General features: G+C 46.6%; 1 protein-coding gene across 1 annotated transcript in view; it reads left to right on the plus strand.

The window, feature by feature from the left end:
- ZNF638 (zinc finger protein 638) overlaps positions 1-19,069 on the plus strand; it is a 77,728-nt gene that overhangs the window by 49,143 nt on the left and 9,516 nt on the right. The window contains exons 9-18 of the mRNA XM_015413869.1: positions 440-507; positions 4,014-4,075; positions 6,731-7,195; positions 7,366-7,415; positions 11,070-11,201; positions 11,803-11,931; positions 13,587-13,628; positions 14,785-14,925; positions 16,219-16,344; positions 17,785-17,834. Coding sequence (XP_015269355.1) covers positions 440-507; positions 4,014-4,075; positions 6,731-7,195; positions 7,366-7,415; positions 11,070-11,201; positions 11,803-11,931; positions 13,587-13,628; positions 14,785-14,925; positions 16,219-16,344; positions 17,785-17,834 — 1,265 coding nt within the window. The remainder of the gene's footprint in view (positions 1-439; positions 508-4,013; positions 4,076-6,730; positions 7,196-7,365; positions 7,416-11,069; positions 11,202-11,802; positions 11,932-13,586; positions 13,629-14,784; positions 14,926-16,218; positions 16,345-17,784; positions 17,835-19,069) is intronic.

Below are 19,069 nucleotides of genomic sequence, written 5' to 3' on the forward strand. Positions count from 1 at the left end.
TTTTTTATTTTATCCAACCAGCTTTTTTATCACTTGGGCTTATTATTCTCCACATCAGTTTCCTTTATTTGTTTTCTTGTATACCGTTTCTCATGTATCTATTGATTGTACATTTTCTTTTTCTCTTATTATTACATTTTCTTTTTCTTATTGCTGGATTATAAATAATCACATGTGTGTGGATTCACTTACACTTTCTTATATGGCTTAATTATAAGAGTTCATGGACTGGATTTATGATCTGTGAATTTCATGTGTTCAGTTAGAGAAAGTTGCCATATGCCTTGCTGAAAATTCAAGGGCAGCTATTAACGCAGATTCAAGGGCAGGTGGGTATGGGGGTAGCTTTCTCTTTGCTTAATTCTGTGATGGAAGGGCAGGTTCATAGTAGAAATGGGTTTATTACTTGTCAGAAATCAAAGACTAAATATTTTTCCAGCCACAGAACAAAGAAAATGAGAAGAAAGCTGTGCAGAATGTCAAGAAGCCGCCCCCTCTGAACACAAAGTAAGTGTGAGCGTCCTTAATTTTTGCCTGTAGAAACTAAGAAGAAGAAGAAGAAGAAGAAGAAGAAGAAGGGTATCTGGCTGGTGTACCGACCATCTAATGCACCGCCAGATACCCTGTCTGACCTGTTAGATGCTGTATCAGGCTGGGCACTGGAATATCCCAGGCTTCTGGTACTGGGTGATTTCAACATCCATGCTTATGATGCAGCATCTGTCCAGCCCAGGGATCTAGTGTCATCCATGGAGGCACTGGGACTCTCCCAGTTTATATAGACTCCCATGCACCAAGCAGGCCACACGCTGGATCTGATTTTTGGGATGGGGATAAATGTGGATCAGATGGCTACAGGTGTGGTCCCATGGTTTGACCACCTCGCCCTGAAGGTCTGGCTGAGCGTACCATGCCCACCCTGTTTAGGCGGCGATCACATTTATGCTCGCCCGTGGAGTCAAATGGACCCTAGTCAGCTTCAGGAAGCTCTGCAGGATCCAGTGCCCCCTGGTGTCTAGCTAGATAAGCTGGTGGAGGACTGGGATAACCGGCTTTCTGAAGCCATCGATGAGATTGCCCCCAAGTGCCCTGTACACCCCTGCACCAAAGCAGCATCGTGGTACACCACAGAATTGTGGAGGATGAAGCGGGAGCTAAGATGGCTAGAGCGAAGGTGGCAGTGTGTTCGGGATGAAGTGTCACGAACATCTTATAGGACGCTTATGAAAGCCTATGAGATGGCAGTTAAGCCTGCAAAAAAGGATTTCTACATGGCCTCCATTGCGTCTGTGAGCTTGGGCCCAGCCCAATTAAGAGTTATTTGGTCTATTACGACTGCCACAGGACAGACCAAATAGTAGGGAATTGGCTATTGGCTGTGAGGCATTTGCAAGTTACTTTGCAGATAAGATAATGACACTCCGCCAGGACCTCCTGGCCACAATTGAGACAGTAAAAGAACTGGAAGCCTCTTGTCCGTCTTCTGGTCTGTTATTGGACCACTTCAGTTGACTCTCCTGGGAGGAAGTTGACAGGATCCTGGCAGCAGTGAGGCCTACTATCTGCCTCCTTGACCCATGCCCTTCCTGGCTAGTGAAATCTTGTGGGGAGAGCATTTGGGCCCCTCTGGAAGAAATTATCAACTTGCCCCTTTCTACTGGGACTTTCCCAGAGGCTTTGAAGGAGGCGGTAGTTCATTCGCTCTTGAAAAAGCCATCATTGGACCCAGTGGTCCTAACCAACTACCGCCCAGTGTCGAACCTACCATTCCTGGGCAAGGTGGTTGAGAGAGCGGTGGCCGAGCAACTCCAGGCTTTCCTGAATGATGCTTCCGTCCTTGACTCCTTCCAGTCTGGCTTCTGCCCTGGCCATGGGACGGAGACGGCTCTTGTTGCCCTTACAGATGATCTCCGTAGACATCTGGACCAAGGCAGGTCAGCGCTGCTGTTGTTATTAGACTTAACGGCAGCGTTTGACCTGGGCGACTACGATCTCTTGACCCATTGCCTCACTGATGTAGGCGTTCAGGGGATTGTCTTGAAATGGTTTTCCTCCTTTCTCCATGGTTGGGGACAGAGGGTGGCACTGGGCAAGCAGGTCTCCCCGCGGTACTCACTAGAATGTGGCGTGCTGCAGTGGACTTTCCAATGTTATTTAATGTCTATATGCGCCCCCTCGCCCAGTTCGTCCGGGACTATGGGCTGGGTTGCCATCAGTATGCTGATGACACTCAGCTCTATCTGTTAATGGACAGCCATCTGTCCTCCGTTTTGGAAATCTGGCTGAGGCTTTGGATGCTGTGGCTGGATGGTTGCAGCAGAGTTGATCGAAGTTAAGTCCATCGAAGACGGAGGTCCTGTACCTGGGTTGCAGTGGTATGGATGTGAGCACCTCTGGTGCCGGCCCAGTCAGTGAAGAGCCCGGGAGTAACAGCGGATGCCTCTTTGTCTGTGGAAGCCCAGGTTGCTGCAGTCGCCAGGTCTGCATTTTTCCATCGTAGGCAGATCAGGCTACTGAAGCCCTATCTCTCCCTCCAGGACTTAGCTATGGTGACCCATGCAATGGTCACTTCCAGGCTTGATTACTGCAACTCGCTCTACGCAGGCTTACCCTGGAAGCTGATCCAGAAATTATTGCTGGTGCAAAATGCGGTGGAGCACCTGTTGACATCGATGCCTGTGCAGGCTCATGCTTGGCATGTGCTTTGCCAGCTGCATTGGTTACCAGTTGAGTACTGGATACGCTTCTAGATGGTGGTAATACCCTTTAAAGCCTTATACAGCCTGGGACCATCATTCTTAAGGGACCGCCTCTTCCCATATATGCCTCAAAGAAGTTTATGCTTTAACAGTCAACATCTGGTGGTCCCTGCCCCAAAGGACGTCCGTTTAGCCTCGACCAGGGCCAGGGCTTTTTCTGCCCTGGCCCCTACCTGGTGGAACATGCTCCGTCTTGAGATCAGGGCCCTGCGGGATCTCCTTCACTTCTGCAGGGCCCGCAAGACAGAGCTGTTCCGCCAGGCCTTTGGCTGAGGCAGTGGGCATCCACACATGGCCTCCCCAAGGTTGCTGTCACCCACCCGCTGATAACTGGCCATATCTATTTACACCAGTGGGCTGCAATCTCTCAACGGTAAGCCATGGCTACTAATTTTATATGTTTATAATGTGTTTTTAAATTTTATTGTATTTATTGAAATGAGGTCACCCGCCCTGAGCCCCTTTGTGGGATGGGTGGGATACAAATGCGAACAATAAATAAAGGAGGAGAGTTGGTTTTTTACCCCACTCTTCCATTCCTGAGGGAGTTTCAGAATGGCTTACAGTCGCCTTCCCTTCCTTTCCCCATAACAGACACCCTCTGGGGTAGGTGGGCCTGAGAGAGCTCTGAGAGAACTCAGTGACCCAAGGTCGCCCAGCTGGCTTCATGTGGAGGAGTAGGGAATCAAACCTGGTTCTCCAGATGAGAGTCTGCTGCTTTTAACCACTGCATCACACTGGCCCTCATGTAGATCAGTTGTTACTACTACTACTACTACTACTACTACTACTACTACTACATTCAACTTATATACCGCTCCCTCCCGAAGGCTTGGAGTGGTTTACAGAGAAACATTAACAACCTAGCTAGGGCCACATAGCATAGGGGGGAAGTGAATGCCTACCAGGCACCCGAGCAGGGTGTGTTATCTAGATGTTGCTCTTTTTCCGGCTCTTTTTTCTTTGTGGTGGGTTCATTCCAGGGCGACGATGTCTCAGTGAGATCCCTCTCTGGCAGCGACTCCTTCTGGCGTGGGCCCTCAGGTGCGCGGCTGTGCATGGCTGCCGCACTGGCCTCTGTCCTCATTGGCTCCGCCCGTGCTGTGTCGCTGCGCCGTCACGCCTCCTGGCCACTTCGCTGTCTGGGTTGCTCGTCTCCCGGCTCTGGAACGCCGCCATTTTGTTTTTCTTTCAGTTCAGGCTTTATTTTTAAGGTGTTCTAATCCAAGTGTTGTGGTCTGTTGTTTTGTTTAGGAAAGAGAAGACCAACTCTGCTGCTAAAACACCCCAAACGGCTTCACCTGCGACCCCCACTGGTGAGTCTCAGTCGCTTTCTCTAGATATTTTCTTTCTCTTCCACTGTAGATTTGTGGTGTTGTGTTTCTTTTTCATCCGGTGATTATTCGGGATACAAACATGAATGTGGACACAGACATCCAAGAGAAATTCTTCCGGGCTTCTTTTCGTACAGTTGTCTTTCCTCAAGGAGAGAAATGGGTTTGGGTACTGGGTAGAAAGGAGTAAGCTGAAAAATAAAGTTGCCAGCTTCAGGTGGGGAAAATGCAGCAAATTCTGCAAAGTCTCATGCCGCTATGTTCAGATCACCATTTAAAAATAAATTACTAAAATACATAAAACTGAATTCTTACTTGATATTCTTACCACTACTTGCATATATGCTCTCCTGCAGGTCCGGCTCACTCTCCCCCTTGGGCCAAGGGATCAGTTCCCACCAAGAGCAGCCACACTGTAGCCCTGCTTCAGGAATTGGACACCTTTCTTGTGCAGGGCCTTACATGCTCTGCTTCCTCAACAGCAGTTGTGGCTCAGTTTTCCTCCTCCTTTTCCCTGAATCCACTTCTGAGACTGGGGGGAGTGCATGGGAAATGCATACTTGCGAGAGAGTTGGCAGCAAGGCTCTCCAGGTGTGAGGGAAACCTACAGGCAGTTCCAACTTCTCAACCTCGGTCCTAGGGTTAGGACAAGGTGGAAAGCGTTCCTCTTACCATGAGCTGACAGAATAAAGATGGAAAAGAGAATTGTCTGGGTGCCCAGATGCAAATGTTGAATTTGCCCATGACTATCTCCAGTCCTACCTATGACAGTGGCATATTTTAGAAACACATGCATGTTGTATAGGATAACCTGTCTGTCATTTAACATGAGCACATATTCAGACTATCGGTCCATTAAAATTAGTATTGTCTTCTATGACTGGCAGCAGCTCTCTATGGCAGGGGTGTCAAACATGCAGCCCGGGGGCCGGATCAGGCCCCCAGAGGGCTTCTATCAGGCTTGCAAGGGGCTGTCTGACTCCTGCTTCTTCCTCCAGTTCTGCTGCTGCTGCATCATAACTTGCTTTCCCAGTCTCTCTCAATCGCTCAGGAGAGATAGATAGGCAAGCTTCTGCTCCCTGCACTGGGCTGAGGCTCCTCCCCCTCCCAGATTGCTCCAGCACAGACATTTTGATGTCATAATTCAGAGCAAGAAGTATCAGTTATCAGAGACTGTTAAATAAAATATTGGAAGAATGCTAATGTTTCAAGCATGTTTTTATTTTCAGTTAAAAAGAATCTTTGTGTTTGTGTCCTTTGTAAAGTTTATATCTCCACTACCTGGCATGACATTTTATGACACACATGGCCCGGCCTGGCCAAGTCCCATTTATGTCATATCTGGTCCTCCATAACAAATGAGTTTGACACCCCTGCTCTCTAGAGTCTCAGGTGAAGATCTTTTCCATCATCTCCTACCTGACCCTTTTTAATATGGAGATACTGGGGATTGAACCTAGGACCTCCTGCATGCCAAGCAGGTTTTCTACCACTGAGCCACAGCCCCTCCCATGAACATGTTAGTATTCTGTACTGCAGCAGTGGGACTTCCCTAGGGGTTGTCAGACTCTTGAACAAACTTGCTTCCAACAGCACTCTCTTTGGCAGTGATTTGTTTACTGAAAGAGATGTTTCAAGCTAAGATGATCTATGTCAGAACTGACTCCTTTGGCATCAGTTCTGATATTATACAAAATTCATACGACACCCCCCCTTGTGACCCGTCTCATCACACCAACTCATCCAGCCCGCCAAATTTGTGCACCGTTTATCCTCCCCCCCCTGCACCTGTAAGCAGAGTGTTACATTATCAAGCAGTGTCTAATACCCAAGGTCAAAGCAAGCATTCTTCCCCTATGAAAGGGAGGCCGCATGTAGACACGGTTACAAGGCAGTGAGTGCTATTCCCAGCCAAGCTGTCTTCACTCCCCCCCCCACACACACATACACACTCACTTCCCTCCTAACCAGAACGAACAAGATGATAGGCACACAACCACAGACAGTGCAGGAAAACATGGCAAATGAGATCTGAGTTTGACAGGGGTATGGGATGATTGTAGCTGGGAATTCAGAAGGGTCTGTTTGAAGTCAACTGAAAAAGGTTTAGTAAATTGGAAGTTGCCTGCTTCTCTACTTTTGTTTTACAATATAATTCAAGTGATTTGCTTGTTCACTGCTTACATTGAGACTTTATTTTTTTTAAGCTGTGGTGTTACAGGACAAGGTTTGTCAGGTATTTTACAGCTCTGGATAATGGAATTCAGTGTATGTTCTGAAGATGGTTTATATATTAGAGGTATGAGTGGAGACAAGTGTAATGCCGACAAACGTTGCAGTGCTGTGGTTATGCATCCTTTATTGCCTTTGATCAAAATTGTGGATTTTAATGTAGAATGGAAAATGTTCTGTTATTAGAACTAAATTATGTATTTCTGTATTCTATGTCTGCCTTTCCTAAACTAATCTGACCATGGTCTCCCAATAGAACAAAGTTTGACTCCGGTGGCTTCAGACCAAAGTGGCTACCCACCTGAATCCATCTTGCATGGTCTCCCAGACGTTCAAGTCATGCAGAACTCATGTGAAATTCCATTGTGTTGAATAAACAAGCTGCTGTTGTTTTTTTTAATTTAGCAAAACCTGATGAGAAGAAGCCTGGAGAACCCCGAAAGGTTGGGGAGACTAAGGCAGGCGTAGAACAGAAGAAGGCAGAAGATCCAGTGAAATCTAGGGGTACAAAGGCACCTGTGGAACAAAAGAAACCTGCAGATCCTAAGAAGACTGAGGAGGCCAAAAAGCCAGTAGCTACCAATAAGAGCACGGACACCAAGAAAACTGCTGACTCCAAGGCAAAAGAAGCCAACAAGGCAAAAGAAGCCGGCAAGGCAAAAGAAGCCAACAAGGCAAAAGAAGCCAGCAAGGCAAAAGAAGCCAGCAAGGCAAAAGAAGCCAGCAAGGCAAAAGAAGCCGGCAAGGCAAAAGAAACCAGCAAGGCAAAAGAAACCAGCAAGGCAAAAGAAGCCAGCAAGGCAAAAGAAGCCAACAAGGCAAAAGAAGCCAATATGGCAAAAGAAGCGAACAACCCTACAGATGCAACAGGTACCTTTAGAGAGAGATGAGTTAAAAGTTTGTGTTCATTTCCCCAGAAATAAAATGGCTGATTTAGGCTGACATTTGCACTTGCTGGTTGCAGGATTTGGGCACTTAACTTTCATGTATTTCCTGAATTGCTCAGCAGTCATACGCGCTCTTTTTTATTATTATTACAGGTACTGCAGAGGCTTTACAGAGTACAGAAGCAGGTGACTCAGCCATTAAGGTACGTTTTTAAATATTACACCTCAAAAAAAGAGAATAATTTCAAGCCCATGTTCAAGGGTTATAATTATAACTAAAGCATAAGGTGTATCATTTAGATGATATCCAAGTCATGTTATAGAGAAATGAAAATTCTGAGCTTTTCTTAAACAGGGCTATATAACTTCCAGCCTGTATGAAATAATGCTACCCTTGAAAAGCTTTTAATTTGGGCTCCAACACAGAAGATGGATGGGTCTCCCAGCATGTTCCCCCCATCAGAGATGCATGGGCCTGACTCAGGTCAGGATTGTGGCTGGATCAGGGGGTGTTAAGCCTTCCCTCTGCACCCTTTTCCCCATCTGAACCTGCTCCAGGGAGCCCCAGTTTAGCTGAACAGCCAAGCATGCTGGTAGTCCTGTGTGGCTGAGAGTTTCTGTCCAAATAGTGCACTTTGCTTTGTTCGCTACAGAATTTGCTTTCTACTTTCAGCTTCTGTTTTTCCCTACCTCTAGAGTGTAAAAAAAGAAAATGTATATGCATGGTAGCAATGGGGTGCAGCAGTTTTACAACGCTTTCTCAGTACTGGGCATGCTTGCAGTTTCTTAGAGATACATCTGCTTTCCATATAGTATAAATGTGCCATTTAGTGCAATATATATGCTGATTTAAGTTATATTTGACGTTGTTAAAGAGCCAGTTTGGTGTAGTGGTTAAGTGCACGGACTCTAATCTGGGAGAACTGGGTTTGATTCCCCACTCCTCCACTTGCACCTGCTGATGTGACCTTGGGTCAGTCACAAGCTCTGGCACAGCTGTTCCTGAAAGAGCAGTTTGTGGCAGAGTTCTCTCAGCCCCACCCACCTCAAAGGGTGTCTGTTGTGGGGAGGGGAAGGGAAAGGAGCTTGTAAGCTGCTCTGAGACTCCCAGTGAAGGGCGGGATATAAATCCAGTCTCCTCCTCCTCCTGCTTGGGAGAGCCAGTTTGGTGTAGTGGTTAAGTGCGCAGACTCTAATCTGGGAGAACCGGGTTTGATTCCCCACTCCTCCACTTGCACCTGCTGATGTGACCTTGGGTCAGTCACAAGCTCTGGCACAGCTGTTCCTGAAAGAGCAGTTTGTGGCAGAGTTCTCTCAGCCCCACCCACCTCACAGGGTGTCTGTTGTGGGGAGGGGAAGGGAAAGGAGTTTGTAAGCCGCTCTGAGACGCCAAGTGAATGGCGGGGTATAAATCCAATCTCTTCTTCAGTAGAAGACATTTCAGTTCGATAGGAAGGAGTTGCATATATTTCCGAACAAACCCCCCCCCCCCCCCCCGTTTTTTCAGTAGCTGCAAAATGTTGTGAAAGTTTACATCCCTGCTTGCCATCCGGGTAATATTTTGCTCTTATAAGGAAGAGACCATAAGTTCCTCCAACATGCCATTGTTCAAACCTTCATATCTATGGGACCGCCTCTCCACATGTGTGCCCCGGAGAGCCTTGCGCTCTGTGGATAGCCATCTGCTGGTTGTCCTGGCCCGAAAGATGCCTGTCTAGCCTCAACTAGGGCCAGGGCTTTTTCAGTCCTGGCCCCAGGCTTCCAATTGAGATCAGAGCCCTGCGAGACCTGTCACAGTTTCACAGGCCCAGTTTCACAGGGCCTGTTCTGCCAGGCCTTTAGCTGAGACAGCGGGCATCCACCAGCTGGCTTCCCTACTGCTACCACATGAGACCATCATGGCTCGGTATTGGCCCACTTATTTTCCCGGCTGTAGAAACTGGAATTAAATAAGAACATAAGAGAAGCCAGTGTTGGATCAGGCCTTGCACTGCACTGGATCAATGCATTGCACTGCCCATTTTAAATGCTTTAAACTGGTTTTATTGCATTATTTGACGGTATTATTTTAGATTGTATTATTTATTGCTGATAGCTGCCCCGAGCCCGCTCGTGGGAAGGGTGGATATAAAATGAAATAATAAATGTACCACAGGTGACATTATTCCTTTGCATTTATAAGAATCACAGAATCACTGAGCTGGAAGGGGACATGGAGGCCATCTAGTCCAAGACTCCCTGCTCAATGCAGGATCAGCCTAGAGCATCCCTGACAAGTGTTTGTCCGGCTGCTACTTAAAGACTGCCATTGAGGGGGAGCTCACCACCACCCCGGGCAGCCGATTCCACTGTTGCACAACTCTTACTGTAAAAAAGTTTTCCATAATATCCAGCTGATACTTCCCCGCCCTTAATTGAAACTCATTGTTGCGAGTCCTCTCTTCTGCTGCCCACAGGAACAGCTCCCTGCCCTCCTCTAAGTGACGGTCCTTCAAATACTTTAAGAGGGCAATCCTGTCCCCCTTTAACCTCCTCTTTTCCACACTGAACCTTCCTAACTCCCTCAGCCTTTCCTTGCAGGACTAGGTCTCCAGGTCCCCAATTACCCTCATCACTCTTTTCTACACCTGCTCCATTCTGCCCACATACTTTTTTTTGTTTTGAAGTGAGGCCTCCAGAACAGCACACAATACTTGGGTGTGGGACTATCACATCTTGTGTTTTGGATGCCATGCCTCTCTTGATACACCCCAAGATCTCATTAGCCCTTTTTGTCACCGCATCACACTAGCTGCTCATAGTTAACTTATAGTCCACCTGTACCCCAAGATCTTGCTCACACACACTGTTACCCAGAAATGTATCCCCCATCCAGTATGCGTGTTCCTCATTTTTGTTACTCAGATGTAGAGCTGGGCACTGATCCTTGTTAAATGGCATCTTGTTCACATCTGCCCACTTTTCCAGCATGTTCAGATCTCATTGAATTCTGTATCTTCTGGTGCGTTTCCTGCTCCTCCCAATTTAGTGTCATCTGCAAATTTAATGAGTAGCCATTATCATCTGTTCCCATCGTAATCCCCTTCATGTGACAGGAAGGATCGATGAGAACACCACCTGTGCCCCCACATCACAACACAAATCTTTTAAAGTGGTTCACAAATTAAAGTCTTCAGCACCCACTATGTAGACCTAGGACCCTCAAAGTTGAGTTAGTATGAGCTAGCTCACAAGTTTTTAAGCCTCCGGCTCACACATTCTTGTTTTAGCTCAGTAAGGATGGCTCTGGAGCAAACTAATTTGTGCAGCAGGCAAATCCCTCGCTCACAACTTTAATACCAGTAGCTCACAAAGTAGAATTTTTGCTTACAAGACTCCACGGCTTAGAAGGAGCATTGAAGAAGAAGAAAAGACTGGATTTATACCCCGCCCTTCACTACCCAAAGGTGTCTCAGAGCGGCTTACAAACTCCTTTCCCTTCCCCTCCCCACAACAGACAGACACTCTGTGAGGTGCGTGGGGTCGAGAGAGCTCTGACAGAAACTGCTCTTTTTCAAGAACAGCTCTTGTCAGAACTATGGCTTGTCCAAGGTCGTCCAGCCAGGTGCAAGTGGAGGAGTGGGGAATCAAACCCGGTTCTCCCGGATTAGAGTCCGCACACTTAACCACTACACCAAACTGCCTAGGACCAGTCTTGGATGTAGTTTCTGGGGTGTACTGAAGCTTTTGATTTTCGATTGTCCACTTGGGAGGACTGCACCGTCCCTGGATGTGATGCTAGAAGAAAGACTGTACAATGGTAACGACCCCTATTGGATGAGGTGCAGTGTTTGATTCACCCTGTTTTGCTGTTCCAGGAAGTAGAAGAGACATGTGTGGTGGTGATTTCTAATCTACCGGAGGCAGGGTTATCTCTGGATGAAATTTCCAACTTAGCCAAGCCCTTTGGAGGACTGAAAGATGTTTTAGTACTGTCTTCACATAAAAAGGTATTTGAGCAATTCTTGTTGGGCATTTCAGTAGGAAAATGGAAATAATAATAATAATCTTTCAATTTATTGATCGCTCAATCCTTGCAGAGCTGCCGGCTCTGAGCGATTTACAGTAACTCATGAATTCACACGGGACTAACAATAATAGGGGTAAGGGAGGACAACATATATCTTTTTAATTCACACACATTTTCGCAGTCGACGGGGAGTTTGGTCAGCTGTAAGCTTCAGACGTGTTTCAGACATTGCTTGATGTCGTCAGCATTTTTCTCAGTCGCAGTGCAGCACTGCCACCGTCTGGCCGGAATGGCTCATTACAGGCTACTTTTTTGATGCTGCGTAGATCTCTCTCGGCTTTTGATCTTACGCGCGGACCTTCCTTTTTCTTTTCTTTTGGCATTGCCTAATGCTCTTTATAAAAATGAATCTCTAAGAAGTCTGCATGTTGCTTTAGATAACCTGGGTCCAGATGCAGTAGAAAAAAGCAGGAGTCTAGTAGCATCTTAATAACTAACAAAATTTGTGACAGGATATCCGCTTTTGTGAGTCACTGCTGACTTCTTCAGATGGGTTATGCATATTTCTTGTTTTTCAAAAGGCATACCTAGAAATAAGTCAGAAATCTGCCGACTCCTTAGTGAAGTTTTACAGCTGCTTTCCAATGTTTGTGGAAACAACCAAGCTGTGCATTAGTATGGCATCCGAATTCAAGGATATAAAAAATGAGGTAAGTGACTGAAATGATTTAAGAATATCAACTGATAGCTGTTGAGAGCTGCTTTTTCTTCTTTCTCCTCATGCATATTCCCCTCCCGGCCTTGCTGCAGACTCTAATTTTAGCCGATCCATTTAGTTGCTGCTGACTCTCAAAGCAGTAATGCCAGATGGAAGGATCTGGGAGTATGACTTATCTAGTAGAATACTTGGTGGGTGCGTTCAGACGGGGGCTTTATATCGGTTAGGGTGCTGGTTCCAACCGTTGTACTCACCGGCGTTCAGACGGGGCACATCTGCCTCCTGTCCCTAACCGGTGTAAAGCCCTTTACACCGTTGCACTCTGCGACCAGGTCCCAAGTGGTGGTATACTGAGTGCAACGGTTGTAAACGGTGTACCCCGGCGTCTGATCGGTCTCCACCGTTCCACAGCCATTTCCATCGGAAGCCTGAGGCTTCCGGCTTTCCCCCGCCATTTTTTTTAAAAACTAGGCTATATGCGCTTGGGCGAAGCTTTGCCCTGAGCGTTTTTTTTTTTTTTAAAGCCCTTAGTTTAACTTTCCAGAGGAGTCCGGGACTTAAGGGGGGCCAGGTTGGGCTTTAAACTTTAAAGGTAAGTCCTTACATTTAAAGTTTAAATGTAATGGGGAGGGTTTGAGCATGCGCAAAGATCGCCATTCTGTGAATGGCTGCCTATGCGCATGCTCAAACTGTGTTTAAAAAAAACCTCGCCAACACCTGCAGCATGTGAGCGGGCGTACACCGGAGGGATCCGCAAAATGGAGGTAGGTCTGATCGCGTTTCTGCCGGCATTAACCCCCCCGTCTGAACGCACCCATTGTGTTCCCATCCTGGGGAATAATTCCAGAAGCTCTGTTTGGCTGTTGGAGGAAAAATAAGCAGGAGTCCAGTGGCATTTTAAAGACTGTGTGTTAAGTGCTTCCAACTTATGGCCACCCTGTGAGTTTATGTCCTCCAAAACATTATCTTGTTAATAGCTTTGCTCAGGTATTGCAAAGCCTTTGTGGCTTCCTTGATCGAGCCCATCCATCTCATGTTGGGTCTTCCTCTTTTCCTGCTTCCTTCCACTTTCCCTAGCATTATTGTCTTTTCCAGTGGCTCTTGTCTTCTCACCATGCTTTAAAGACTGACAAGATTTTATTCCAGTATATGCTATTATGGGATGGAGCCTGTTTTATTCGACACATGTGGTGGGTCCTTACTAGGCAGACCCTTAGATGTGAGGGGTTTTGTTGTTGTTGTTTTTAAAAAAAGAAGTACAGAGAAATATAGAGACCATTCACAGTAGCAATAATTATCCATTTCTCTATTTTTGCCAGGCTGGTTTAACAGCTGAGGGGGGGTCTCACTTCGGAAGGGCATAATGGAGGCAGTACTACTGAACGATAGTGTCTTAATGTGTGTCCATGTGCATGTGGGTGTATGGAAAGGCTTTTGTGGGCTTGTTGCTTGGATTTTCCAATTATTTTTAAAAAGTGGTGGCCATCTACTTGTGAAATTTATTTGTATAAAATGGATTACCTATAATTTTGAGCCTGGAGATCTTGTCCAGTTACTACTATCTATAAATATTGCTAATGCACAAATACTGTAAAAGTAGACAACAGAGTTAGTTCACTAACTGAATTGTTTTGGTCTATTCTGTAGGAAGCTATATTTATTGCTATGATTAAAGACGCCAATCCAAAGGTAAGTAAGAGACATGTTGTTCCATCTGGGTTGGTCATGTTTACTTGTGACCCATCTAGATCCTTCCAAGGTGATTTGGGAAAGAGATAATTGATAAAGTTCTCATTTTCATTTGGGAAATTCAGGACTTCTAGGGTCCTTCTTTGATATTTCTGTGTAATTGCCAGTAAATATCAGTCATTTGTTGTGTATTGTCAAAAGTTGATTCTATATGTTGAGAGCATATTGACCAGAAACAAGAAATGGTATGAAATTCTTATTTTGGTGCTGAATTATTGTGCTCAGTGTAATAGCATATAGAAATGTAACGGCCCAGAGAAGAATGGGAAAAACTTGGGAATAGGAGTAGCTATTTTTGTGGTCTTAAAAATTCTGATGGAAAAATCAGAACATTTGGGGAAACACTGAAAAGAAATGCCTGTGGAATATTTTCTCTTTCATAATGAGTCAAATTCTTCTTAAGGCAAACCCCCCCCCCCCCAATTTATATAGTATGCAAAGGTCACGGGGGACGGGACGGACAACAACCTCCAGTAAAAAAAAATCTTTTTGAGTGAGAAAACCCTTGTCTCATGAAGCGTTTCGCTCATTCTAAATGTACAGCATGAAAAGGCCTGAGGACATTTTTCCAGTCAAAAATTTGGCAAATGTGGGAGAGGGTGGGGGGAGGGAGTACTCTTACCCTGTAAACATATACAAGATTTTTTGGTTTTAAATGTAAATAAGTACAATTTTAGATGCTAAGTTATAAATAATGCTTTTCATGTTGTTAAATCGGTAAAAGAAGTTTCAGTGGGATCGCATATATTTCAGTTTCTTCCCAAATTTCCATTTTTCCTGGGAGTAAGTTTCCGCTGTGGTTTCGAAATGTCCAGAAAATTTACAGCTGTACCCTTGCCTTGATTTTAAGAATAAAAATAATACATTCACAGTAGGCAACAGCAGTCCTGAGGTTAGAGTTGCAGAGCTATAAGGGAGCAAAGGGGTTTCATGTGCTTCCACCAAAGAAAAGGTACAAGTGGCTGAGGGGTGGATCATAATCAGAGGGCTTCAGCTGATGTGAAAAGCCCTCCCAGAGGGTGGGCTGTTCAATCCTCTGCAAAAACGTCTAGCCCTTGGGGTTGCTGACTAGCATATGTGCATTTTTGTTCATTAGGTGAACGTGGAATCTCTACACTCACAGTTTGTGCATCTTGGCAACTTGCCCGACAGAGGGTACTCTGAACTCGAAATACTGTGTGTCGGGCTTCGATTTGGACGAGTGGATCACTACATGGTGATAAGCAATAAGAGAAAGGTGAACAGAAAACTCTTCTCTCTCAGAAGGATCCTAATGTAGCCTCTCCAGGACATCCATGATGTGAATAACCTGTACTTAGGCTGTTGCTCTCGCCTTCTGTGATCATGTAGCATTACACCACCCACCGGGGAGGGGGGGCAGCTTGATGGAAAAAATTGTGAGCTCACAACGGCAGAATTTTTTATTTATGTCTTACTTGTAGGAAGCATTTGTTATTGTGTGGTGCAACTAGATTTGAGTCTGGCAGCACCTTAGGGACCAACAAGATTTTCGGGGTACAAGCTTTCAAGAGTCAAAGCTCCTGCCGTGGGTACTGGCTCTGCTGAGGCTGAGTACTCCTCAAATGAGGAAGAGGCCGGGAGCAGCCCAGCCTCCTCTGGAGTCAGCCCAGAAGAAGAACCCTCAACAGTACCTGAGGAGGAGGAGTCCCCAGCAGCTGCACAGGAGGTGCAGCCAGAAGGAGAGATGGATCCTGAGCCTGGCCCAGCACCCCCGGTTGCAGACACCCCGAGGCCAGACTCCCCACCTAGTTCTCCTGAGTGCCCCAGACGTAGGGCACGCCGGAGGCTGACTATGCAGGAGCGAAGAAGGAGTGCCAGACTGCAGCTCCTGCAAAGGCAACGGGAGGAGCTGCAAGCCTTGGCAGAGTCAACTCCCAGGGAAGGGAGGACCTGCTCATAAACACTCAGTGCACCTGCTTCAGCGTGGCATCAACTCTGCATACTCAGACGTGCTTCTCTGTGTGTGTAGCAACCGCTCCTCATTCCTGAATCCTGCAACCTTTGGATTGACTTCCCTGCTATCTGACATTTGGCTCTGTTGTTTACCCTGATTCCAGACTGCATTTATAGCTTCTAGTGTATAGTCTCCGTGGCAACCAGCTGAGACAGCACAGCTCCCGAAAATCTTGTTGGCCTCTATGGTGCCACTAGACTCAAAACTAGCTGTTCTACTGCAGACCCACATGGCTACCCACTGAAACTTCTTGGTGGTGGGCAATGTTCCCTCTAAGCTCTGGAGTCTTGTGAGCAAAAGTTCTACTTGGTGAGCTACTGGCATCAAAGTTGTGAGCAAGTGATTTGGCTGCTGCATACATTAGTTTGCTCTGGAGCCCTCCTTCCTGAGCGACGACAAACAATGTGTGAGCCAGAGGCTAAAAAACTGTGAGCTAGCTCACACTAACTCAGCTTAGAGGGAACACTGGTGGTGGGCCCATATAAATTAAATTATCTGTGCAAATTGATATTTCCAGTCTAACTGTGTGCATTTTTTAAAAACAAAACTTTCCAGGCAATTCTTCAGTTGGATAGTGCAGAGTCAGCTGCATCCATGTGTCGCTTTTTGAAAAGATACCCTTACAGACTGGGGGAGTCACAGCTGACGTTCTCACGATCACCAAAGATTGAACCTTTGCCAGTAAGTGAACTTTCTTTGGTACCTTTTTGCTTCACAGTCAGGGCAGGCATCTGAAACACAGCCTGAACTGTGGATATTTATGTTCCTTATTTTCTCTAGCCCTTGTCTCCACTGCTTTTGTCGCTGTTTTCGTAACTGCTTTTCTGCTTAGGGGTTTGCAGCCCAGTCCGGGCTCAGTGACAAGAACTGACTAGGGATTGGAATTCTGTCAAGTATGACTTGTGGCATCCGTGTTCAGGGATATTTCCAGGACTAATTTCATGATAAAAGGGTTGCCTTGTGCCATCCCATCCTTTTCGTAAGAACATAAGAGAAGCCATGTTGGATCGACCAAGTGGCCCATCCAGTCCAACGCTCTACGTTACACAGTGGCCAAAACCCAGATGCCACCAGGAGGTATACCAGCAAGGCACGAACTTCAGAAGTCTGCCCACTGTTGGCCCCAAGCACCAAGAGTACAGAGCATCACTGCCCCAGACATAAGAACGTGAGAGAAGCCATGTTGGATCAGGCCAGTGGCCCATCCAGTCCAACGCTTTGTGTCACACAGCGGCCAAAACCCAGGTGCCATCAGAAGGTCCACCGGGGGGGCAGAACTCCAGAAGCCCTCCCACTGTTGCCCCCCAAGCACTAAGAATCCAGAGCATCACTGCCTCAGACAGAGTGTTTCATCTACACCTTGTGGCTAATAGCCTTCTGCTCCATATGTTTCTCCAAATCCCCTCTTGAGGCTGCCTATGCTTGTAGCTGCCACCACTTCCTGGGGCAGTGAATTCCACATGTTAATTACTCTATGGGTGAAGAAGGACTTCCTTTTATGCGTTCTAAACTTACTGCTCATTAATTTCATTGAGTGCCCACCTTTTATTCCTCCTCCTCTTCCGTATTCTGTTGTCTTGCACAAAGAGTTTGGGTTCGGAAAATGGGAAATGTTGCTGAAACACGGAGATAGATACATATATGTCCAGTTTTGAACATTGTCCCAGAATGTGGATTTTTTTAAAAAAAGTCAGCATTATTTATACCCTGCTCTTTTCTGCAGCAGAGGGCCCCAAAGTGGCTTATATTAATTTTATTATCCTCCATTTATTCTCATAACCTCCACCCTGTGAGGTAGGTCAGGCTGAGAGGGAGTGACTGGCCCGTGGTCACCCAGTGGTTAGGATGAGCCAGTGTCCAGAGGGTTGCAGGGGAAAGAGGCCAAGCAGGGGTTAGGGGTGGAGGTGGGGGTGCTGGTGTGGAGCCATCCACCCTCCCCCCATCATATGGGCTTCATAGGGGAGGGAGGGTTGAGGCAGGGTGAAAAGGCAACCCTTTGGTCATGAAATTGCAACTTGTATATCTTGCGTGTCCCTTGATTTATAGCCTTATATTTGCATCAGGAGCATTTTTAATGTTGTTTCTCGTGAACTGCTTTAAAGCGCGGATGTTTTGTTACAGGTTGAAGTCACAAGAAAGGAGGTGAGAAAACAAGAGCCAAGCAAAGAGAGGTATGATTTCTTAATGTCTAAAGGTAGGAGATACGTGTGTATGTGTGCATGTGTGTGGGGGGGATTGAAATCCATGATCAAAGTATGTGGTTAATCCCCGCCGCTTTTGCTGTTAGGTACTGCACGCTGCTCTCTTTACAGTGGGGATGAACAACTTACACTTTCTGTTTTCTCCTCTTCCATGGGTCCTGTATTGGACTTGTCATGCTGTAATTGGTTGTTTGTCGAAAGGGGTGTGTGTGTGTATGAAGTCCAGCTGTAACCATCGCTAGAACTGTTGCCGTTTCCTTCAGCGGGATGTGGGCCTCAATCATTGAAGTGTCTGGTTCAAATGAGCACCAAGAAGTGGCACCGGGGGGTGATGCCATGGCCCAGTGGCAGAGCATCTGCTTGGTGTGGTGCTCTTCCCAGGTTCAGTCCCTGGCATTGCCAGTCGAAAGGACCGGCCAGTAGGTCCGACTCTCCCTGAGACCCTGGGGAGCTCCTGCCAGTCAGAGTTGAAGGTCCAGAGATGGATGGGCCAGTGGCTTGACTCAGTATGGCAGCTTTGTGAGCGTGTGTGTATGTGCACTGGAGTCACTCAGAATGCTGCTGCCGAGCATTGCATTATTCATTTCCGGGAGGTTCTTTCAAGTGGTCAGTGTTTTCAACATCTTCTCAAGCACGGGATCGGTGCCTTTTTCAGATCTTTTCTTCTGTGACGCAGTTTTCAGGCAGACTTCCAGGTGGCCCATGGCTGAGTCCAGAGCTTGGCTGTGGCTGCCTGGTTGCTTGCGTGTAACAGAGCAAACTCCTGTAAACAGAAATAACACTTTCAAGTCTATCAAGGGGTCTCTCTCGCTCATGCACACTGGCGGGTATCGGCAAGTTAAGTCAAAATTGCACAGCATTTAAATGACTGTTATTTGGAAATGCCTTATTCATCCCTTCTCTACTAAAATAAAACGTGCTTTAGAGCCTTTGAGACAGTTCTGTTAGTGTGCAGCCTTCATCAGCTTAGGGTGTCTTCCTCCAGCAGGGGAGGCGTGTTCTGCTGGGGAAGGCTGTGCCACTAACAGAATGGATTTGCAGGGTCCAACCCTTTGGTTGAGAAATAAATATTTTTGTTCTCAAAATGCCGTTTGCAGCGCAGATCTCGTTTCTCTCGATGCTCACCAAGCTGTGTAGCCTGCAGATGTACTGAAACGTCTTCCAGCCAACCAGTGCCTCCTGTGCAGTTGTTCCATGTAAAGCAC

Source organism: Gekko japonicus, unplaced genomic scaffold, assembly GCF_001447785.1.
Source record: "Gekko japonicus isolate JY-2015 unplaced genomic scaffold, Gekko_japonicus_V1.1 scaffold1252, whole genome shotgun sequence".
Lineage (NCBI taxonomy): Eukaryota > Metazoa > Chordata > Lepidosauria > Squamata > Gekkonidae > Gekko > Gekko japonicus.